General features: G+C 41.1%; 1 protein-coding gene across 1 annotated transcript in view; it reads left to right on the forward strand.

Moving 5' to 3' along the window:
• CLASP1 (cytoplasmic linker associated protein 1) overlaps window positions 1–24123 on the forward strand; it is a gene marked incomplete at its 5' end in the record, with an annotated part of 70016 nt that overhangs the window by 37894 nt on the left and 7999 nt on the right. Inside the window, 7 exons of the mRNA XM_010138297.1 lie at window positions 2033–2176; window positions 3414–3520; window positions 8435–8551; window positions 12234–12384; window positions 13547–13793; window positions 14563–14753; window positions 16423–16551. Coding sequence (XP_010136599.1) covers window positions 2033–2176; window positions 3414–3520; window positions 8435–8551; window positions 12234–12384; window positions 13547–13793; window positions 14563–14753; window positions 16423–16551 — 1086 coding nt within the window. The remainder of the gene's footprint in view (window positions 1–2032; window positions 2177–3413; window positions 3521–8434; window positions 8552–12233; window positions 12385–13546; window positions 13794–14562; window positions 14754–16422; window positions 16552–24123) is intronic.

Consider the following 24123-nt stretch of genomic DNA (forward strand, 5'->3'; position numbering starts at 1 on the left):
CTATGCAAGATATGCATGCCATTCACAAATGGGAATGTACTTTGGCATGACTTGTCATCTCACATTCAGTTCAACATGCTGATTGTTGTTCTGAGGTCTCTTGTTTGCAGTAATATTTTTATTACAGAAAGTACAATGCTGCTGAAAACTTAAATGTTCTTGGATCAAAATGGACAGAAATACACATCCTTGTTGGATACCAGGCAGGCTTCATGGCAGAGTTGCCCAAAACTTCAGGTCAGAGGAGGGTAGAGTATGGAGTTAAGCCCCTGGGAAAATTATTTCCCCACTTACTTTATCCTTTAGATCTTTAGTGTGAAGTGAATAATGACATACTGTGTTGCTGTTCAAGTCAAGAATTTTGGCAGGAAGCAGCATGATCCATCTGGAATGAAGAGTATGAAGACCTGTTTGCTGCAGTCCTTGGGATCCTGTTGAGTGTTGTGTGCCTTCAGTAGCTGGCCATGTGAAAAGGGTTTTACTTACCAAACTTTCACGGGTGGGAAGTGGTTTTATATTCAAAGCTGTGTTACTGCAAATCAGGGCTGATAGCAGAAGGAGCAGTATAGCCTGAATTGCAATTTGCACACTTTAACCATGAGGTACTTTGATTCCCTTTTGGGGTTTTGCGTTCCCAAGTTCATCATCTGCTGAAGGATACCGCTTCACAGGGAACTGCAGATACACTTAATTATGGCAACTTTAAAAACACATTACTTACTAAAAACTCCTTCTTTTGATAGATGAGAACAATGACTGTACAGTTATCGCCACAGCAGTGAATTATATTTTTACGCTCTTTAAAGTCCTTTTTCATTTTTAGGAAGTTTTAGAAAGTTCCCAAAAGGGTCAGACACAAGTCTGCTCTTCCTGAGCCCGTATGTCTGCTGTTCCAAAGTAACAGCATGTGTTAGTTTTGCTTCTTTGAGCCTAAGCTACCGCTTTCTATCCAGGTGTGTATTCTGGAGGCTGATGTGTCAATGGCTACACCCCCACTGGAGAAGGTGGTGCTGCAGTCCATCAGAAGTCCTTCATCATTCCTTGCTTTTTATTCTTCTTTTAGTAGTTTTTAGTATTTTGTATATTTTCAAGGCAAAGACAGAGGGGAGAAAAACAGAATTGGTGCAGCCTACATGGGTTAAATGCTGCTGGGTAAGTCTAGTTAGGAACATGTGATGTTAATTACTCATGCAGATCTGCACTCTGTGATTTATTCTGCTTCCATTCCCATTTGATTCTATTGTCTTAGTTCAGGATAGGCAGAGCTGTATGTTTGCTAATGGATTTAGTGGAGGTCCTGTTCTGGCAGCTGTATTTGCAGGCAGATAGGGCAGACTCTGCCCAGTGAAATGAATGGTCAAATTCTCAATTGTTTCAGTGCTACCATGGTTTTACTTACCAAATTTAGGGAATCTGGAGGGATTTAGCCTGTCCATGGGTGAGCGAAAGGTGGTTCTCACTATCCCAGTAGATCTTCCACTTGAGATGGCATCTTCTGTTGCTGAAACAGCCTCAGTGGTGAGACTTGCAAGGAGAGGTGAGAAAACAGAAGCAGGGATTGTCTGTCTGATGGAATAAACTTATCAGACCCTTAGGAAAAGGAGGGGTTGAGAAGGAAGGGACCTAGTCCCATTCTCACTTAAAAGAGAAAGCATAGGAGTGACAAATTGCAGTCCTAGCTTCTTCATATGTATCTGAGCCCTCATTTTATTTGTTTCCTGTAAACTTTTGCAGTAACTTGTTCTGCTGAAATACGTACTGGTAGGATGACGGTAAGATTTTTCACTTGCTGTGAATAGCTGTACACAACATCTGAAGAGTTAATGATATAAATGCAGAAGTATATTGTAAGCTTCTAAGAACAAAAAGTTAACTCTATCAGTTAGCAATTGCTTGTGAGGCATCATAAGGAACATGTCTAGCATGGGAGCCTTCTTTCTGAATGAAACACACATCATTTACTGTAAAGATCGTTACCAATGATTCTCTTTTCAAAGAATAAAACCCGATGTCTTGTCTTTCTTCTTTTCAGGCAGCACAAATAGTCCTGATTTCTCTCTTTGAATTGAACACTCCTGAGTTTACCATGTTACTTGGTGCCTTGCCAAAAACATTCCAGGATGGTGCTACCAAGCTCCTGCACAACCACCTCAAGAACTCCAGTAACACCAGTGTGGTGAGAGGCCTTTTCCTTGTAGACAGCAGCTCATTGATAGGCTGTTGCAGGTGTTCAGTAGCATGAAATACTCGTAACTGTTGTCTTGAAGCGGTATGGCAACACAGGCTTCTGTTTGCTTTTATAGGGACCATTAAAACAAAAAACTCGGTTATTTTTAAAGGTAATATAGTCATAACCAATACAGATTTTTAAAAAAGGAGAAGCACATGAAAGTTGGTGGGGTTTGTGCTTTCAAGTTTGTGGTGCTTCTGAAAATCCTGCCAGTAACGACCTTTTGGCCAAGACAAAGATCCTGATACCGCAGATTTTCTGGGTTTGTCACTACTGTTGAAATCAGTTTAATAACACATATATTGTCTGCTAAGAAGCTTTAAGGATCTTTGAGCTACAAGGTCTCCTCAGTCTACCTATTACCTCACGTTTTGGTTTATACATAAAGCTCTTACACATTTTAATTTCTCTGAAGTAATAGGTTAGTAGAGGATTTAAGTGTGTTTCTAACCTTTTCTCCCCGGAAGAGCAAGAATTAGGTTATTTTTTTGCCATTTTTTATGTGAAAATCTTCTGAAACTTGCTGGAATTTGAACCCTCCTATTTTTTTCACTTCCATAGGGACAAGTAGACCTTTGTTTAAACTAGAACTACAGCATTAGGCTTCCAGGCAAATGGCCTGGATTCTCTATAACCTGTGACTTGGTGTGAAGAGAGTCAGAACTGGGAGCAATTTCTTCTCTCTTTGCTGTGGCATAAATGATTGCCCAGGACAGTGGAAAAATGATAAGTTAGATTGCTTGCTTACACCTGTGACAAGTACAATCAGAATGCTTTAGACAATGCAGAAAATAGCTGCATAATTAAATTGCTAAATTGTTGGGCTAATTGCCAGTGTCCGTTGGAGCCTGGCAAATTGTATCTGAGAAGCTGGGTAGCCTGGTAGATTGATAAACCATTTTTCTGGCAATATTTGCAGGCCGTATGTGTTTCACAGCTGAAATGCAGGTACCGTGGATTGTAGAAAAGTGCATATGTGCTCTCTTTATCCTCAGAGCAGTACCTTCAACAACATACTGATGGCTACATGAACCATGACTGCAGGGTTTTAGGTCAAGAGCCAGACCCAAATCTGCACAAAGCTTGTCAGTGCAAACGAAGGCAATATTGGGACCTGTTGTGTTGTGTTGTGCCTGTGCATTGCAGCACGTTGCTAATCCCTGTCTTCCTGCTTCTGTGCCAGGGTTCCCCCAGCAATACTCTTGGTCGGACTCCTTCCCGGCACTCCAGCAGCAGAACCAGCCCTTTAACTTCACCTACCAACTGTTCCCATGGTGGACTGTCTCCAAGGTAATGTGGCAGGCTAATTAAACCACTTGCAAAATATTAACGGATTTCAACACTGAGTGTGCATTTGCAGAATATGACTCACTCTGAAAGCAAAAAGATCAGAAGTTTACAGCAGATTGCTCTAAAGAAACAAGGTTTAAACACAGTAATACAGTTGTTTGTGATTTGACTCCAGTGTTCCAGTCCTCGTGTTATCTGTGTAATCTTAATGTCTTGTCTTATAATGTTAATTTTCTTTCATAACTAGGCCTTCTCCAGAATCACATTTGTGGGTTCAAGAAAGGTAATATTAAATGGCAGCATTAGAAATGAGGTCTTGTTGAGAGTATCACAGAGTATATGATGACTTTCAGGTCAAGGGTTTCAGGTTGTGTCTATTTTTCAGGTGTGCTCTTGTGATCTGTAATTCATCTGACTGTAGTACAGTGCTTGTGCTGCTGAGAGTAGTACTGAATCTCTTGTTCCCCTCTTGTGCTTTCTGCAGAAGCAGCAGAGGTGGTGGCTGTGTTTCAGTGCTGAATACCTCTCACATCACTGACTGGCTGCTCACCAGCAGAATAGTGGCCTGATGCTTTGGGCAGCAGGTCTTTTGCAGCCAGGTGTTGTGCTGAATATGCAGATGCTACCCTAGAATATATTGGTCCACTCCAAAAAACTTTTAATGAGCAAACATGGATATTGGGAATGTATGTCTTTTTCGCCATAAAAAACTTAGACCAGAGGAGGTAGAAGTTTAAATGGTATACTCTGGGACCATAGAAATATTGGAGGAAAGTCTTAGGTTGTTCCCGGGACAAGCTTTGATTTGTGCTGAGAAAGCTTAGAAGCTGCTGCTCTTGTCCCTCCATGGGAGGTTACTTCCCTTTGTAGTGGAAGAGACAGAAGGAAACTTGTTGGATGAGGATGGCAGTTTTTAGCCCAGTGTAATAACTTACACTGAAATCTGTTGATCGGCCCTGCTGTGACTTGCTAAACCCTGTCTGGACCGATGCTTAGACATGTGAGTTCCCATGTGTAAGCAAAACCACAGGCTTTTACCCTTGCATGAGTAATTATACTATTCCAGCAGCACATGAGGACCACGTGATGTTTTTTGAGAAAATTTTGGATACCTGAATATATCTTTGTGACCCCCCAAATCTGCTGTATTCCGGCAGTAGTCCGAGAGGTTATAAGCCTATTGCTAGTTTTTTCAACAAAGGTTTCATTAGGAAATTTAGTGGTAGAGTTTCAGGCGAATGGTTCCAACTATGTTGCTTCCCTTTTGACTAGTTTGAGCATTGTTGCCCTGCAGATTTTTGTCATGGGAAGTCATAAACTGAGATATATCTCCTTGTGGTTATGTTGTGGCTTTGGCCACGCTTGCATGTGGCACTGACTTAAAATTCATGATGTTTTACCATGCTTTTTGGGTTTTGCCATTGGGCCACTTGACTCGCTGCTCTTCAGTTTGTCTTTGCATTCTCACTTCTTGATGTCAGGATGCACGTATCAGAATATTGATGAAAGCATTCAGCCTGCACTTAATACTTTGCTGTTGTTTTCAAGCAATTTGGATTTAGGAACTGGAGGTTGTTTCCCATGTCATATATTCTCAAGGAATAGAGAGGGTGTGTAATTCCAGAGCATTCTGCCATTAAGTTGTCAAGACCAAAACTGCCACGCCTGCAGCGGGACAGGAATTTCCTTTAGAAAACAATCATTCCTTCAGTTTTCTATGGATCCAAAAATTTAGGTGTCTTTTCAAGAAGTGGGTCCTACTTTCTTACTGGATTTAGTTATTCGAGTGATGTGTGAAAGTTACTCTTCAGCGATAGGTGAAGGTGGAAGCTGGTGTAAAAGCCCTTTAGAATATTCAGGGGAGAAGTTCTACTTTTTTTGGTGAGTGACCTCTGAGGAGTAACAGTAGCTGCAGATTTTTGCCTTTTGTAGAAAAGGCAGTGGCAAGTACTGCACATCAGTGGCAGTAGCTTCAGATGCTCTGCTGGATTGCATCCTTCTTGAAAATGTCTTGTGTGCAAACGTGGTCCGGACTTACAGAACAAGGGAGAATTTAGCTCTGTTTCTGAAGAGTATACATGTTTGTCTTCTGTTCAGAAAAAAGCAGCTTTGGAAGATGTCAGGTTATGGGAAGGAGGGCAGACTGCAGTATTGCAGTTGTTGGTATAGGTGCTTCAGTGTCGCGTTTCCATTACAAATACTTGTTGTTTCCTATTCATCAGTGGTGTAAAATATCACTTTTCCTCTACAGACTTGGAAAATGAGCACCCCTGAGTCATTCTGGTAGCACTGTAGAAGGATAAAGATTTCCACACTTTGCTCTGAAAGTAGGCTTGGCTTTACACTCATGTGGAACCTGTTGCCAAAGGGTTGTTCCAAGGCTGCGTGTGCCTATTGCTTCCTGGGGTGCAACATGTGCAGGCCCTGCTCACCTTCTCCATGCCTGTGTCTTGAACAGGCAGCCTGAGTGCAGTCAGTTGAAGGATCTCCAGCTCTTAATGCCAGCTTTGGATCTGAAGATGATACTTTCCTTTGAGTTTTTGCTTAATGCACATATTGGAGGATTCGTGTCTAGAGACAGCTTTGGGGCTGGGATATGTGTAGAAAGGTTCTGTAGGAATATAAAAATGCTCTCCCATATTACTAATGCTTCGTGGACAATATCCTCAATATTAATCAGCAAGGCTTCATTGATAGGGACTTTCTATAGTATGTGTGTCTGCCATTGCCCTTAGATCATATTACTCCTCCCGTATTATTGCCATCACAACTGAGTTCCAGATGACTGATTATTTTTTTGTATGTATGTATTTGTGTGTTCATATGTTTGAGCTCTCTGGATAGATTTTGAATGTTTTGGTTGAGCTGGACTGTGCTGATGCAAACATCAATTTGCCTATCCAGATGGTAACATCTGCCTAAGTATCCCTTGATCTCAGTGTCTTCAGAAGAGTAACGTGCTTTCAGGGCCTTGGGCAGAGTCCTTCCTTCTGCTTTTCATTTTCTCCACCTAGTTCTGCTTCATGATCACTAGAACATATCTACTGCATCTGTGAGTTACTTCTGCATTTGTACCTGCTTTTTTTTTTTTGTCTTGACATTTTTAGTTTTGGGGGAGAGGAGTTATGAAGGAAGGAGGTGTTTTCTGAAGCAGAAAACCAGGGGGAGAGCACTGAAAATAATAAGGAAAACCCCCAGACTTACGACTGAGAGGAAAGAATGTTTTCTGGGCGATGCTCAGATGAATATTGGCTTAAGTTTGGACAGAGAAAATGTTCTGAGATTTAGTAAATTATGTAGTATGACAAAAAGGAAAATCCTAAGTTGTGAAGTCCTTCAGCATAGAAATACATTCTGTATGGCAAATGAACTCCTGTAATCTAGGATGTTACAGTCAGGTTGTGAATTTTCACCTAGAATTCTGAGGAATATATGAAGGAGTATCAAATTAACAGATTTGCCCCTCTGTTTCCACTTTCGCTAGTAGCCCAGAAAGCTATACATAGTTCCAATTATTAAAAAAAAAAATCCTCAAACCAAAAGATGAAACAGTTTAGTCCTTGAAAGATCTCTAGAGGAAATGCATCAACAATTTTATTTGGCTCTCTAAGTTCAGGTGCTTTTTTCACTGACAATAGAAAATACCATTAAAAATAAAATTTGGCAGTTTCAATATTAAGATGAGCAAGGCAAGGCATGGAAAAAGGATTAAAATAAGCCACCCTCGTTACACAATAACGACAAGTCTGCATTGTTTGGTGGCCTGTGTGCAGGTAGGTGTGACCTGAGCTACGAGACCTCTGATAAGCGGTCTGGGTGTCTGGTGTATTTCCGTGATAGCTGCATGTAATAACTGTGTTTTGATTGCTGGTGAACAATTGAATTTCTTGACACCACTCTTCAGAGGGGTTTTCAGCTGGCTTTGCTGCTGTTTGCACTGGAACAATTCTTGACTAGTTTGCTGCTTCTGACCTTGCAATATCTTTCACTTGAATGTGACTTTCCGAGACAGAGTGCTTAAACTTAATAGAAGCAAAGTGGTGTCCTGAACACTCCACCAGCTCAAGCATTTAGAAGATGATGTTGAAAATCCATGTACCATAAAGGGTGCAAAAGAGACAAAAGCAAAGGTTAGACAAATCGGCATAGGGACGGGTGCCTTCATCTAAAGGCGCAGGATTCAACAGTAACCAGAAGGGGCTTGTGGAAGTTTGATTGACTTAGAGGCTGGTTTCATCCAGTCTTTCCAGGTTTGTCTGCTGAGACCTGGGCCAAGTCCCCAGTTTACATGATAAGTTTACCCTCTAAACTGATTTTTCACTTGTTGCGTATTTGGGATCAGTTTGAATCTGGTGAAATAGGGTCAGATCTTAAGCCTTGCAAAGGTTCGCTTATCGTATAGAGCTTGATTGCAGGCATTTATGGAGGCACCAGGAGCCAAACTTCACAAGCTACTTGTGGCTGTCTGATGGGGGGAAGGAGGTGGGAAAAACCAAACAACTCCAATTTTCCTTTCTTCCAGGGAAATCCTTTTGCTTTCAGATACTTACTTAGAATTTGAATGCAGATGCGTGGTCAGGGTTTGTTTACTTAGAGCATTTTTAAGAGCTGTTTATGGAGGCTATATCCATTTGGAAAATTTTACTGGGTAGTACAAGCAGGGACTCTTCTTGTGTGAACCGTATTGTTATGTTAGGAATAAAAGTGGAAATTAATAATAAAGGCCAAAACAATTACTTATGAGGCTCAATGGAGTATTCTTGTTTAATTTTGTTTCTGTTAATTTCTTTCTCTCTCTCCAAGGCAGCATGACAGCACTAAGCCACTCAGATTATAGTTTCTTTTTTTTTTTTTCCCCTCCCTCTCCTTTCTCTTTTTATTTTCTCTCTTTTGTTTCTCCTCTGATCACGGCAGTCGGTTCTGGGGTTGGAGTGCAGATGGGCTGTCGAAGCACCCCCCTCCCCTTTCTCAGCCTAACTCCATCCCCACTGCTCCTTCCCACAAGACTTTCAGACGCTCTTACTCTCCCAGGTAACAAGCTACCTGTTAAACCAACTTGTCTGAGATGTCACAGTATTATTTACCTTTCACACTGTGGAATTTGTTCAAATGTGGGAAATGATTTGCAGAGGCTTTGCTTGGAACAAGAAAAGAGATGATGATGATGATGATAGCTTTCAGAGAGCAGAGGTGACCGGCAGCTGCTTGCTCACCACTTGGGGAGGATGCACTATTCAAGTGGAAGAAAAAAAACGTGTGTTTTTTCCAGACGCTTTCTCCCTGCCAGGTTCCTGAGTGTATGTTTCACAGATGGTTTCCAATGCAAAACACAGTTGTTGAGCACTTTCAGGAGGCACTGGTTGCATTCTGTAGGCACGGCCTTTCAACCTGGCCACGCTGTGGACGTGGCACATTAGTACTTTCAAACAGGCAAATACAGCTCAGATTTCACATCTGTCATAGTGAGCATCCCCAGGACAAGGAGGATGAAGCTTGCATCCATGACTTTATCAGCTGCCTGCACAGTGTGATTGTGAACATTTTGGAAATTTGTAGTATTGAAATTAAAATTGTCCTTACTGCAAGATTTAGAGGTTATCGATGGCTAATTTTGACATCTCTTCCTCCTCTGTTGCCCTCACATTTTGTTCGAATCTGCATACAGATCTTTAATCAGTATACTGGACTAAAGCTGTGTACCGGTTTTAGTAAAAAACCCCAACCTTCTCAATACAAATTTAACGTTAAATTCCTTGGATTTTTTTAAAGTTTATAGCCTGATACCAGGCTTCCTGTAGATGTGTTTTCTCCTGACTTAAATATACCTATTATCTGAGGAAGGACTATATATATATTTTTTCCTCCAAGAAAGAAGTTCTTAATAAAAAACTATTGAAAGAAAAATCAACAGATTGTTTTTCGAGGGCTCCAAAGTCCAGAGTCTCTGATGTCTGAGAGAGAAAGTAGGATCCCATAGTCCATACCCTGTGAATAAAAACTTTAAGTCAATGTTCTGACTCTTCTAGGACACTGAGATATCTGTGGAAGAGATCCGTGTTGATTTTTGAAGTTAAACCAGTGGAGAATCTTTTTCCTCCTTTTCATTAGCTGATACAAAGGGTGGGAATAATTTGACAAAGGTTGGGAATAATTCCAGCCCAGACCCTGAAAGTTCAAGGAAGTGGGCAACTGTGTACTGCTTGAGGATGCTAAACTGTTGATTACTTACACGTAGTTTATGTTGGAAACTGAGTAATAGTTTAAGGAAGTAAAATGTATTCCATGTCAGAACAAAAACCTGCCAAATCGTGTCTTTATAGACCTGTAGAGAGCTGCATTGGTTTCATGCAGCAGCAAATGGAAAATAATGTTGTGACATCCCTAAACACTGCTCATCTCTACTCACTTCCTAGTCATCCTGTGACTTGCCTCTAGTTTTCTGCATGGGTCGTAATTTTCCCCCCCTTTTTGTGCCTTTTTTTTCCCTCCAAAAGCTTTGTGTAGTTCATTTTTTTTTATTCCCCCATCATGTCGTCTGTGGAGTATTCCAGTGCGCATACTGTCAGTAGATGTGTATGTTCACGTGTGGAGTTTTCATTCATGTAGAACACGGTCGTAATCTCCTACACAGGCTTACTCTTGTCATATGAAATCACTGGATTCTTTAGACTTTTATTAAAATGTGCAGTTCGTACCTTGACAAACGCATCAGCTTGGTGGCTCTTCGGGAAATTGCTTTTGTCTTTTAGCATTGCAGAGTCTGTACTTTGATCTAATCTTTGATAGCAGTGTAGGGTAAAATTCATCCCTGAGGAAAGAAGCAATGATTTTTAGCAGAAGATTTAGTGCCAGTTTATCTGAGATTATTTCTCATTTTTTTGCTATGGATTTCATTGTGTGACCTTTGGTAAGTCACGTCTTCTCTTTGTGTGGGTACATGGGTACAGTCAGATGTATACCTTCTCAAATAACAGTTTCATTGCTCACTTAAAAATTGTATGAAGAACACCTTAAGATACATGAATTAAACATGTCCGAGGTCAAAATTATATGAAACACAGGTTTTCCTATCCCTGTCTCATACCTATAAAGAATCTAAAAACTACCTTGGCTTTTGTCTGGAAAGCCATCACAGTGCATTATTGTCATTCAGCTGTCTGAAGAGCTCTTAATACTTTGACTTCAGTGGGTTTTTAAACAGCTTTTGTTTCTTGATCTTGGTCTGTTCTTTAGATGGTTTCTCTTTGCTTGGCCTGGCAGACACTGTTTAAAGTCGGGGAGTTGTTCTTTGGTTTCTTTGCCAGAATACGTGGTGCTAATGCGAGTGTGAGCTTAGTGCGAGCGTGTTGCTTGGAAGCCAAGGATTATTATGGCTATTTTCAGTGCATTAATCCCGAAGGAGTCGGGCAGCACCAATCTCATCCTCTGTCTGAAGTTCATGAGTTTCTTCCAGGAAAAAAAAAAGAAAGCAGTAGTTCTAGATATTTAACATCCTACTTCTAGTTCTATTGAAAGTAATAGCTGCGTACCCAAGATTCAGAAGGGATTTTCTGTTTTATTTTTTCCCCACCCACCTCACAGGGAATCTTTCTTTTGTGGGAAAGGAACACAGCTCTTTGTCCTCCTCCAAGCCCATCTTGTCATCCCTCTCAAACTGTTAAGAAATAGTAATTCACCCCTGTAGGGAGCCACTTCTTGTCGTTTATTGACAAACAACTTGATGTAAATGTCTTGGATTCTTTTGGTTTATTTGCTTCTGGCTCTAGTAAGATGTGGGACTACCCCACAAATGAGAAATTGTTCTCATTTACTGCATCTCTTCATTAAATCTCTCTTGGAAAACTGATTGTCATGCAAACTTGAATTCTCCTCCTAGACAGAGCAAAGTCCTGCCAATAATGCCTTTTCATTTTCTCCAAGCATGTGGGAGCTTCTCTTCTTAGCTACATCTTTTCATATCATCTGCCCTTACATGCCAGGCATTTTTTCATGGAACATAATTTTGGATAACTCCTTAAGAGTCCCAAAACTTGTGTGGCTTTATGCTGCTGAGGAATTTCTGACGAACAGACAGACTACAAGAAAGTACCAGCCTTGAGTGAAAGAATTCCCAAATTTAGGCTCAACACTGACATGCATCTTTTACTACGGCATTGTGCAAATGGTTTTGGTTATACTACTCTAGAAATGAAAATGGGACGTTAGACTAAGGTTTACATCAAGATAGGTTTTCCTTCCTGTTTAAACCTGTCACGTTTGAATCCATAGACTATATTTGATGTATTTTGAAACTTAAATGTCATTGATTTCATTTCCACCAGCTGTCACAACCCTTTGAGTTCTCATAGTGATTGATTTTCTTTGTTTTCCTTTTTAAATTAACACCATTACCATACTGGGTACGTTTTTCGTTCGTTTACAGAAGCTAGCACACTCACTGCCTTGGAATGTATCAGTTAAACAGTGGACCTGGTTTCCCCTCAATTACTGTGATGTAGTGCCACTGGTTTCAGTGGGCCTTCTCATAGATTTAGCCCCGTTTGAGGGAAGACTCGGACCCAAAGTCTGCTTTGATTCCATCTGTGTTTTGCTATGAGTTGCTGTTAGAAAGGGTACACCAAATCATCTGTCTCCTACTTGGCATTGTTTTTGTTAACAGTCAAAAGCAGATTCCAATTTCATGTGTAACATTTCATATACGTTTGGTCTTTAGTATGCTGGATTATGACACGGAGAACCTAAATTCTGATGAAATCTACAGCTCTCTTCGTGGAGTTACAGAAGCGATTGAAAAATTTAGCTTCCGTAGTCAAGAGGACCTGAATGAGCCAATTAAACGTGATGGAAAGAAAGACTGTGACATTGTAAGTATTTGATTCATTAATGCCTCCAGATAGGTGAAATTTTAAAACATTGTGGCTTTGGAGTGTTACTGCGCAAAATCCAGTTACTTGTGCTATATTCTTGCGAGGGTCTTTAGCTTACTGGTTGTTGACTTCTTATACCTAAATTATGGGGTCCCTCTACTGTAGTCCCTTGCTCCCTTTGGACTCTAGCCCCCTGTGAAACGTGCTCACTGGGCTTCTGTGGGAGTCTCATGTACAAAGTGTTCCTCAGGCTCAGCAAGGCTCCGTGACAGCATTTTCATGGAGTGTGTTTAGTCACCTTTGTAACAGGAAATGTTAGTTCTTCAAATGCGTGGGTGGTTTCCCTCACAGGCTTATTACTTCATATATGTAGGAAGGACCCGTAACCACTCTGAGTGTGCAACTCATATGGTACCTTATGTTGCGTGAACAGTTACGGAGTTATCTACCATGTGAGATGCCATTTGTTTTAATTAAAATATGGACTACAAAAATGTACGGGAATTTTAAATGATTATCCTTATGGGTCCTTTCCAGTTTGAGATAGTCTATGATTCTGTGACAGTTTTGCTTCCTATCTGGACAAACAAGTTTACATTAGTGGACTAAGTTAGACATCAAAGCTAGAAATTCTTGGTCTGAGATTTTTCTTCAGGCCGCTTCCATTGTTCATTTCACGTTAGCTTGCTAAGCATCATTCACTCTGTTTTTGAAGTTTCATGAGGAGGATGTTGCTTTTGCTTCCTTTCCCTTTCTTAGCAAATTGGTCCTGTTCCAGAGCTCATAATCTTTGCCAGTTTGTGCAGTTTTAGCAATATTAACTTAGGTTTAGGAGTGATAGCACAGCTTTTTGCCCTGTGATCATGAGAGATTTTTGGAACAGTTGTAGTTATCTACCATGTGAGATGCCATTTGTTTTAATTAAAATATGGACTACAAAAATGTACGGGAATTTTAAATGATTATCCTTATGGGTCCTTTCCAGTTTGAGATAGTCTATGATTCTGTGACAGTTTTGCTTTGGTAATCTAAGTTTTACTCAAGTATTACATACATGAAAACAATTATATGCCTCTTTGTGTTGGTGGGTGAACTCCAAAGAAGCCACAGTTTCCGCAGGATTTGAGTAGTCTCATGTCTCTTCTCTCTGATCCCTCAGGTGTCTCGAGATGGTGGCCTTGCTGTGCCTACCAGTGATGTCCGTGGAAGCAGTGACATTGTGGAAGGTGGAAGGATGGCTTTAGATAACAAAACCTCCCTACTTAACACTCAGCCTCCCCGCGCCTTTTCCGGGCCACGTGCTCGAGAATATAACCCCTATCCTTACACCGACACAATTAACGCTTATGACAAGACTGCCCTGAAAGAAGCAGTGTTCGATGATGATATGGATCAGCTTCGGGATGGTTTGTATCACTGTATCTCGTAAAAGTGCAGGCAGCTTGCTCTGTTTCTAGTGTATTTGGGTATGGGTAGTGCTCTCAGATACACGCTTACCCCTGCATATGTTGTGTATTACTTTGCATCTGAGTCGAGGCTTGGTATGAAATGGTCTGTGTTCTCATGTACCAGCAGAATCTGATCTGTGGCTACTGAGAAAATGTCAGATTGCAGTTTTAATTTTTGTTTGCCTAGAGTTTCCCTCAGACTAGTCCCATAAGTGTTTAAGTGCATCTGTAGGGACAGCGTTTGGGGACCTTCTTCTCCTTATGACTGAAACCTCTTACTCAATAACTTGTAGTCACTGAGCATTTCACTTCATTTAAGTGATGCTACACCTTAGCTTTATTATTTTGCAGTAGACTGATGAGTCACTGTACTTTGATCTAAAGGTCATACGTGTGATCGCTGGTTTTGGGTGTGTGTGTCTGGGGAAAAACTGCTGCGGTTCTATTCTTGTAGAAGTAATTATTGGAACTGGATGAAATTCAATTGTCATCTTTTCCTTGTTCGTTAAAAGCCAGATGCAAATTCATGAGCTGTGTTATGAACTCAGGTGAAGTTGTGGGCTAGTCAGATTCTCTTGCCAGCTTGACTGAGGCCACCTGGAATTTGATTTATTTTGAGGGTACCCCTTGTCATGTGCACTTTGTTCTGTAGAGGATTAGTAATCTTGGAATCTTTTGATCTTTTCCCCCATTTCCCCAAATGATTTGCTGCCATTTGTCCTAGAAGTACCCATTGACCATTCAGATCTGGTGGCTGATCTTCTGAAAGAGCTCTCCAACCACAACGAGCGAGTGGAGGAGCGGAAAGGAGCTCTCCTGGAACTATTAAAGATCACAAGGGAAGATAATCTCGGAGTTTGGGAGGAGCATTTCAAAACCATTCTGCTCTTGCTGCTGGAAACGCTCGGAGACAAAGATGTGAGATGTAGATTTTTGCTGGACTCTCCTGTACATTGTTTCATGTAGGGTGGTAGTTTTTTCACACTAGGTTAAATGAAACCTGCTGTGTTTGCATGGCATCCCATCAGTGATGCTGCACTACTCATTTTTTCTTTTAAAGGTTGACAACTCTGCTTTCATTTTCAGTGTGTTCAATGATAAGTGTTAAGCTACTCTGAAGTGTCCCAAGTTTCTGCCTCCCTCCAGAGTGCTAACAACAAATAACTAGGAAATTGAACTAGAATCATACAAGACATTGTCTTACCTAGTACAAAAACTATCAAGATTTCAAAAGTTGTTCCTTTCTAAGTTAGGATGAAGTTACAAGCTCATACCCATTGCCAAAAAAAAGAGAATAAAAGCACCCTAAAGTAATCTATTTTTTTCTCTGTAGTTTAAAGAACCAAGCTATTAGATCTCAAGGATCTAATAGCCTAGGAATGGGTATCTGTCTCTTGTAAAAATGTCATCAAGAACAAACTGTTTTTATAGAGGACCTTGTTTAGAAGTATTAAAAAATCTGTGTTGTTATCGCAGCTTTATATTTGATAGTTGATCAAAGTGGTCATTTACAGGCTAGACAATTCCTATTTCTACTTGGGGCTCTTTTTTCAACTTGCAGCAAAACGGTACTTGGTGAAGACTCAGCACGCTGCTGCGCCTTCATGTCAGAGCCATGCTGCGTCTGAATGTTACAATATTTAGGCTTCAGAGCACTCAGTTCTTTTTTGGGTGGTGCTTTTTCCCCATTGATTCAAAATCCGATTGTATGTCTTATACTCCTTGTAAAGTCTATAGTGAGCTCTCAAGTTTCAGTTCTGAGGCAGTGTAGGTGGCTGGCATTTCCTCAGTCATTTGTAGCACCAAACATGAGCTGCTCTGGTCCTATTTGTAAGACATGTAGCTTGTACCAGAAGATATGGTGCTTTATCAAAGTCCATGCGAATTGTGCTACTGCATAAGTTTTGCAGGTGAATAGTGAAGGACGTGCTTTAGAGGATGAGTATAGAGTAAAGTATGTATTCCTCTGCTGAAATGGTGGAATCTATTTGGAGTGGCCTTAGGCCAAAAACTTAACAGTTATGAAATTGAAGCAGGTGTTATAAATACCTTCTGCTCATGATGTTTTGATATAAAGGATTAACACACAGGTCAACCTTGACTACAATGACTTCACTGTTCTTGAAAGTAATTTTCATAGGAGTTACAGGAAGAAAGTAGATTTTACTGCATTAGTACATGAGAAACATCTTTGTTGCAGGGATGGAGCACAGTCTGATATCCACAAAGCTAAACAAAAGAAGAGCAGAACAAATGTGATCTGAGCTTCTTTGTAGATTCATGTAATGTAGATATGCTGCTTTGGTTACAGATTTGTACTTCGTTGTCAAAAGAGTATGTAGTTTAACAAAGTATAGAGTCATTCTGATTATTCCTTGTATCTGTGACAACAGTCATTCATTCTATCTGAATTTTTGTGCAAAAGCAAGGGGGCCAATTCTGAATTTCAGTTATATTGATTATACTGCTTGCTCTACTGGAGCTGGTAGAACGATGTAAGATATCTGGTGGTGCAGGGAGCCATAACAGTTCACTTCAAACAACAGTTTTGAGAAGTGACTTCTAATGTGGTTTTCTCTTGACATAGCATTCAATAAGAGCTCTGGCGCTGCGAGTCCTGCGAGAGATCCTACGGAACCAGCCAGCAAGGTTTAAGAACTATGCGGAGTTGACTATCATGAAAACACTGGAAGCACATAAGGATTCCCACAAGGAGGTGAGTAAGCCTTTCAGTGTTCCTACTGGGAAAGCAATATGGACCTGCTGAAGAAGTGTAGGACCTGTGAGACTTAACAGGCAAATACATTGACTCTGCTTGACAATAGAACAAATTGATACTGCCTCCCAAGTATGAAGAGACAGTATTTTTATGTGCTGAAGCAGGGAGGAAGAACATTTGAGACTGAGACAGCTGTTTAAGTGGAGCTATCTGAAATTGTAGGTCACTCTTTATGAACTTCTGAGGATTTTCTTGCTTGTTCTGGGAGAGGGTGAGAGCCTGTAGTAGAAAAGTGCGCGTTTAATAATTTTGCAGCAGGTACTGTGCTCCCTCTGTCTGTATGGATAAGAGTAGGAAATGAACTGGAGAACACAAAGCCCATAGTTGAGCAGAAATTAGGCAACGCTTCAGAACTGGGAACACATGAGTAACAGGAGAAAATGGGCCAAGAGGCTGTGCTGCTGAAACAGAGGAAGAAGCAAGGGGAAGCATGAATTGCATCTTCCTTTTGTAAGAGAAATAGTATGTACAACTGAAAGTATTATTCTGGAGTAAAACAAAAATAAAGTGATAAGATAATAACAATGTAAAGGTTTCAATTCAAATGACACTTTAAGTCAATCTTTGTAGATTGACTTCCAAGCTGGATATTTTACTCTACCATGTGCATGTTGCAAATTTGAACTAACCTTGGGAAGTACCACATGGATTTCTCTATATGTCTGTGATGGCTTTGTTACCAGAGCTTTGAAATGTAGGACACTTATTCTCCTCTGCAACAGACCTGTCCTAAACTAGCAGTTTGAGGCATCTCTCTCTGGAGAGCTTTGGCCGTAAAAGAAGGTTGTTGTAGAGATCAGACAGCCCCAGAGCAATGTGTAACTGGCACAAGGTGATGTTAGCTGTGCATTGCAGAAACTGTACTGATTTAAAAATCAAAACAACAAAAAACCAAAGCAAAAAATACCCTCAGGGAAAGAAACTAACAGGCTGGATTTCTCTAAAAGGCAGAAGTAGAAAATACCTAATCCTTTAGTGAATGAGGGCTGCCGTATTCTGCCTACCTTCCTCTTCATAATTTGGAGCCTTTACACTCCTGTCATTTTCAGTTCAGAGTAATAAGAAGCAGTTGTAAATTAATTTCCTGATAAAGCAGTCAGACCAAACATTATGTTCTGAAGGAGTGTCTTTTATTGGCAAGTTTTCCTTGTTGCATACTTCTCAGCTCACCTTGAGTCAGTGCCCTTCGTATTTTTTTTTTTTCCCTGACATTCCTCCAGAACTGCCATTTCTAGCAGGATTGTCTAGCCAGATTGTCTCTGGCATTGTTTTTGAGCCCCTCAGAATTCTGTGTCCTCATGGGACTGGTGGGTTTGAGAGAAATCAAGAACAATGTTGAAAACATGACACTTCGTCTCTGTACTCCCCACACTGTGTTCTTCGTGCTCATGGTACGGAAAGATTCTTTAGGATTTGCCTGAGGTGCCTTCTAAGGAAAAGCAGAGAAGAATAAACTTGCTGCAGAGAAAGCAGAGTTTAAGCCAGGAATGAAGAGATGCGAATTCTGGCTCTTCTTTATAGAAGAGTAATTGAGCTATCAGCAAGTAGCTGTTGTGCTGTACACAGCATGCCTTAGATTTACAGTTTTGCATTATTATATCTGTAACTAAAAATATTTGCAACTGCTGCAGTGAGACCTTTGGGTGAGAGCTGTCATAGCAGGACACTGCAAGCTATGTTGCTGAACAGTTGTGTGTGCACAGCTGTATTAAGTAGTGGCACTGGTGCTGTATTTTCCACTCTTTCTATCTGTTGTGATTCCTGTGTAAATGGGACTTTCAGAACCATCATGGAGCCCATGAAAGGCACCATCTATCTGCAAGTAGTTTGAGAATATCAGCATTCATGAAGTTAAGAAAGGTTTCCTAACCTGCACTTGGGTATCTTCTAGAGCTAGACTAAAGATATACCTGGGAATATACTTTAGATATTCTTACCTGTAGCTGGGTATCGCTGATTCAGTTAAGTCTGAACAGTTAACTGAGAGTCCATTTGGGCATGGCTGAGTTAGTCAGACTCATAGCCTTGGGCCAGAAGGTCACAAATTCCTGTCTTGTGGTGGCCCTTCAGCTCGCTCTCACTGCTGACTTTGCAGCGCTGCTCTGTCCAGGGTGGATGGAGGAGCTGCTCTTTGTCCTACTGAGCAGGAGAGGACGTGAAGATTCACCAGTTTGTGATTGAAGGGCACTTTCAGAGAGTAGCTGAGAAGAAAAGGGAAGATCTGAGCGGTCTGTTCTACAGTCATCTCTTTTACTAAGTCAGAGCAGTATTTTTCTAGAGTGTAAGAACTATTTCAAGGAAAGCTGCTGTATAATTTGGTTAGGAAACTGTTAGTCCTTGTGCCAGTGATGTCGTTTCAGGATTTGTTGCGTTTCTGGGCTGCTTCTGCCTTGCAGTAGAAGACAGGAGTGATCCTCGTTTTATGGTTTGAGATCCTTTGGTGTTCATCAGGCTGTGTAAATTAGCAGAAAGTGACTGTTTTGAGTGAGCTGTATCTGTTCCAGTCTGTCCTACCTGAGTTACCCCTTCAGCACAGAGACTGCTAATTGTCCCAAGTTATTGCTCCCTCCTTCTGTTGTGTGTGACTCATGGAGAATCAATCTAAAGTGACCAAGCAAAGAGGAAGTCATCGTACTAAGAGGCAGTGCTTTGGAAATCAAGAAGCTTCATTCGTCTGCCCAAATTCTACTGCTGGTGCTGTGCAGCATGGCCAGGAGGGATCAAATAACAAATTATAACCAATGCATTCACCATCCAGCAAATATCATGCCTTTCTCCAGTTGAGTGCCAGTATCTACTTAAAGATTGTTTGAAACAAAAAGGGTCTGTGGTTTTATTCCAGATTGTAAAATTGGAAGTGTCAAGGCAGTGTTGGCATAGTTACATATTCTGGGATGCTTGGATAATTGGCTGTGTTTCCAGGTCCAAGGAGAAGTCTTTAGACAGCTGGACCTTTGCCATGGCTGGAACTCTTCTGCCTTCTGTTGCTGAAGGCAAGGTCCAGGCTCAGCAGAGCAGCACAGCTTAAGAGAACCACTTCTCTTCGCAGGGGCACAGGAGAGGAAAACTTGGTACGTGGAGTTGGATGCTGAGTCATGCCTAGTGAGCACGAATGCAGGAGATTGGCAAAGCATTGGCCTTTATGGGGATTCCAAATTAATGTAGCCCTAGGCTACAGATGAGAAGGCTTTGGGTTGGGATCCATGTTTAGTTTGCATTTTTTTAACTTCAGCCTGTTTTTATACTGTTTGTAGTATAACAGTCTATTCAGTGCTGTTGATTTAATGGGGTGATGTGAAGATTCAAGCCTGCTTCGGTCATAACTGTAAGTATTTACGGGGGTTGACATGTAAATGCCTTTCACTTACTTTTGGAGCGTTAGAACATAATTGAAGTTGTGGACAGTATTACGTCTTGTTGATTTTTATCACTCTGTTTGGAGTTATTTGGAAGAGAACCATCTTTCTGTTGCCAGTTAGTTAATATTAACTCATTTGTTCTAGCGTAGTTACTCACCCATATCTAAGGAGAGATGCTGCCTGCTGACGCAATACCAGTGATAATGACATTGCTTCAGATTCATACCAGCAAAATGAGTATAAGTTCTTATTACTGAGTCTATTAAAACATAAATAGTTCATTAGCTTGGGAAAAGGTTCCAAAGTGAAAATCACAGGGTAGTTAATTCCCTGCTTCTATTCTCTGCCACTCTTGTTTTTCTTTGAAACTAAGCCTATAGAACTAGCTGATGCGTGTTTTCCATGTGTAAGGAAAGCATACTGTGCCGTGTCTTAGCTAATTTTGGTCTTCTGTTATCCAGAAGGTCCATGAGCATAACTAGATGTAACATTCTTTCTCTCGACTCTCTTAAGAGTGAAAAAGAAGAAATCACAGCTATCCATTAATTGTAGATAATTGTTACTGTCTTGCTGAGGTGCTTTTAGACTGGCCTCTGACATTTATAAGATGATTTCCAATTGTCCTCTGATGATGGTATGATCTATGTAGGTTTCTGCAAAATGTAGCTTACTAAAGAAAAGCACTGAACGACTTTAAGGTTAATTGAGGTGAGGTCCAGGCAGAAAGCTGATAAGTGCCACAACATGGCAGGTGTTGATGTTTTGCTTATATATATTTATGTGCTTTTTCTCATTTCCAATACGCTTCAAATATTTAGTGCACAAGAGAAGCAGTCTAATCTACTTCATCTCCTCCAAATCCCTTATAAATATCACATTGTTTTTTCATCTGATTAACACTCCCCATTGCTGAGTCCACTTCCTGCTTTGAAAGCAAGTTCTTAGTTGTTTGTTCCTGTCTGGATCAGACTGTGAAGCATTCAGGGATGGGAGTTTGCCTGTCTAGGTACTAGTAAGCCTCCATTCCCTCTAGTTTAGATTATTCATGCATTAAGTAATCACCTCTAGATGGCAAAAATGGACTCAGAAATGTAGCCGCATGCCTCATAAGCCCTAAAGCAAAACCTTGTTGTTCTGCTTATTAAACTTCTCTGGCAGTTTGCATGTTTCACAACAGCGTGCAAAGCCTCTTAAGTTTTCAGTGGGGTTTTACCTACACTGCCTCATCCTCTGTGACTTTCTGCAGAGGTGGTGCAACTAGCAATTACAGCAAAGTACTCCAGCTTATGGTCCTTCATACAGCTCTCATCTAGGTGTACAGGTGCTGCTCTGCTGAGATCCCAGCATGTTACCCTGATGCTTTGTGCAGCCTATGAATCTGGCATGTTCTGCCTTAGGTGAGTCAGGACATCTATTTTTCTTTCCTTATTTGGTAGTAGTATGTGTAGCTTCAAAGCAGAAATGAAACCATCAAAACCCTTTAGAAAGCTGCTGAATATTGACCAAGACCAGATTAGCACAGAGAAGCTGCTTGCTTGCAGCCATCAAGTAGCAAAGCAACATCTGTAACAAGCTGAGAGTAATAGCTGAGCAGAAGAAATTGTGCAGAAGAAACGAAGTCTTGGCTCGGGCTGTCTCTAAGCGAACAGGATCCCATGGCTGCAGTGCATTGTGAATCAGGTAAACCAATGGGAACCATCATCCAAAGTTTGTCCAGCAAATTTTGTAGAGCATTGATGATGCCAATGTGCTTTTCTGTTAAAAGAAAGGGATCTGTGACAGGTGCCTGTCGTGATCACGCTATTCCTAATACTGCATAGCAGCATATCCTCACCCATTGAAATCAGAAAGCATTTCATGTGCCTATTTTCGGACTGCCGGACCTGTTACTTTGAAGGTGACTCCTTTATAGTGTTAAGGAAGACATTGTTAGAGGGGAACAGCCCATCTGTGTGCTACACCTCTCTGGTTTTGTGCATATGAATATGGTTCCTCCCCTGAAGCACACTGGATGGAAGCATAACCACTTCTCTCTTTTGGAAGACTCACTGGGAAGGTCTTAATGCACTGCAGGTGTCTTTCAAGGAACCCACCAGCAACCAGAGCTTATGTAATACCAGCAGAAGTCAGGCTGAATCTAGTCTCTAGTGTGTAATGTCTAAGGTAACCATTTGGAAAGGAGAAAAACCTGCTTCTTTAAGGTAAAGTGCTGTCTTTTAGATCTGCATTCCTGGGCTACCTGCCCTTTGTTGAATGATCTCAAACTATCCAGTTCAAGCTGTGGTTTGCTCTAAGTTTTTAGTAGGAGGTAAAATAATGTTCGTGAGACCTTACACACAGCTTAGTGTCTGTCTTTTAATAAAACGCTCCAGGCTCTCTCATCTTACATATTTTCCTTTGTAGCTGCCCTTTTCAACTTGCTTCTTCCAGGTACTATCATCATGATACTTTTCTTTCATATTTCTGATATCAATGAGAATAATTATTAGATCAAAGTTTCCTTCACTTGATGCCCTATCTGACAGTAACTAGTAAGAAGCAAGCGTACACTGATGCTTCCCTGAGGATATCCTTCCTCCTTCCAGTGGGCTAAAGCTTACCGCCTTCCTATGCTAATCGTTCTGCCTGCCTCTCTGTGTTAGTTTGGCATTTGTTTTTCTTCAGTAAACTTGTCTAAATTTTAATCTTCTTGTGACAGTTGAGTTAGTCTGAGCATATAGCAAACAGCACCCTTTATTTTTCTCCAATTTAAAGGATGCATTTAACTACTTCTTGTGGCAGCTGTTGCCAGTGTGAGCCTTTCCTGTCACTTCTGGTGTGTATCTGTTGATACACACAAAAAATGGAAGACCTGTTGCTAGATGCTGTTTGCTCATTTCTACCACTGCTTTTAAGGTTGTTTCACTCTGCTGGTCAGCCCTGATTAAAAAAATGTCTGATTGATTGATATTGTATGGCATGTATAGCTTGCAAGGCATAAGTGTTGTGCCTTATGGCAAAATGGCTTTGCTAAACTCTTCTATAAATGCATGTTCTTGTTGCCAAATGACCTGGCAGTTTGCATCTTCTGATAATGCACTTCCCTCTGTGTGGGAATGCTGCCAATTTCTCTGGCATTACCAGGTGAGCAGGACTCTGAGGGCACCGTGTAAGTGTTCAGAGAGATGCTATCCCTCATGGGGTGTGGAATCCATCCGCATTCAGCTTTCAGTGCCACCAGGGATGAGCTGGTCTTTCTGGCTCGCTCTCAGCAGGTATTGCCCCACCCCTTCCTCCAGCCTGTCCCCTGCCCATCCTTTCCAAGGGAGCCAGGAGCTAGTTACCTGCAGAGGCTCTGATTTGAGCAAGCATGTAAGAACACGCTTGAATCCCATTGATGTCAGTGAGACTTTAGCACGTTATTAAGCATATGCTTCAGGGGTTTGATGAAATGTGGCTTAGATGCAGTTGCTGTCTGCCAGATGTGCTCTTGGAAGCCTTGTAAGTCTCCCTGGTGTTGTCACATTTACAAGCTAATATCAACAAGAAGCCTACTGGACATGTGCAATATGTCCTTCTGTATTCAGAGGGAAGGCACTTTAGGGAGACATGATGTGAAATACCTGACTCTGGTGTAAATGTGGCCAGATGCTTGCTAGAAACGGGCAGCTTTGCTGAAAAGAAGGACTTCTAGGAGCATAAAGACATCCTGTGCCTTCACAGCTTTTCTTGCAATGTGCAAATAGGTACTACCTTTGTTGCTGTTTGAACCCTCCCTTGTGCTGTGGAAAAAATACAGCTGCATTTTAACCCCTTGTACTTGGAATTGGTCAACAGGCGTTTAGAAAACAGTTTTGCCTCATTCCTGTAACTATGCAAACAGGATGTGGAGCTGAAACCCAGATAGAAGGTTCCTCATTGAAATTTCTGCCTGATGCCATATTGTTTGGAGTTTACAGTAGTGTATTTGAGATCAGAGTCTGTCTGTAGGTGCATACTAAAATATTGTTGCTTTGTTATCAAGTAGGATACCAAGCTGATTTAAGGTTTGAAAAATGATTTTTTTCTGTTTTAGTGAACTATGATATATGTGCAAGCTGTTCTTTCTGAGAGTGTCTGAGAACATTTCCTAACAGTATTTGGAGCCGTTGGAAAGCAAAATCCCAAGCAG

Source organism: Buceros rhinoceros, unplaced genomic scaffold (genome assembly GCF_000710305.1).
Source record: "Buceros rhinoceros silvestris isolate BGI_N320 unplaced genomic scaffold, ASM71030v1 scaffold286, whole genome shotgun sequence".
Lineage (NCBI taxonomy): Eukaryota > Metazoa > Chordata > Aves > Bucerotiformes > Bucerotidae > Buceros > Buceros rhinoceros.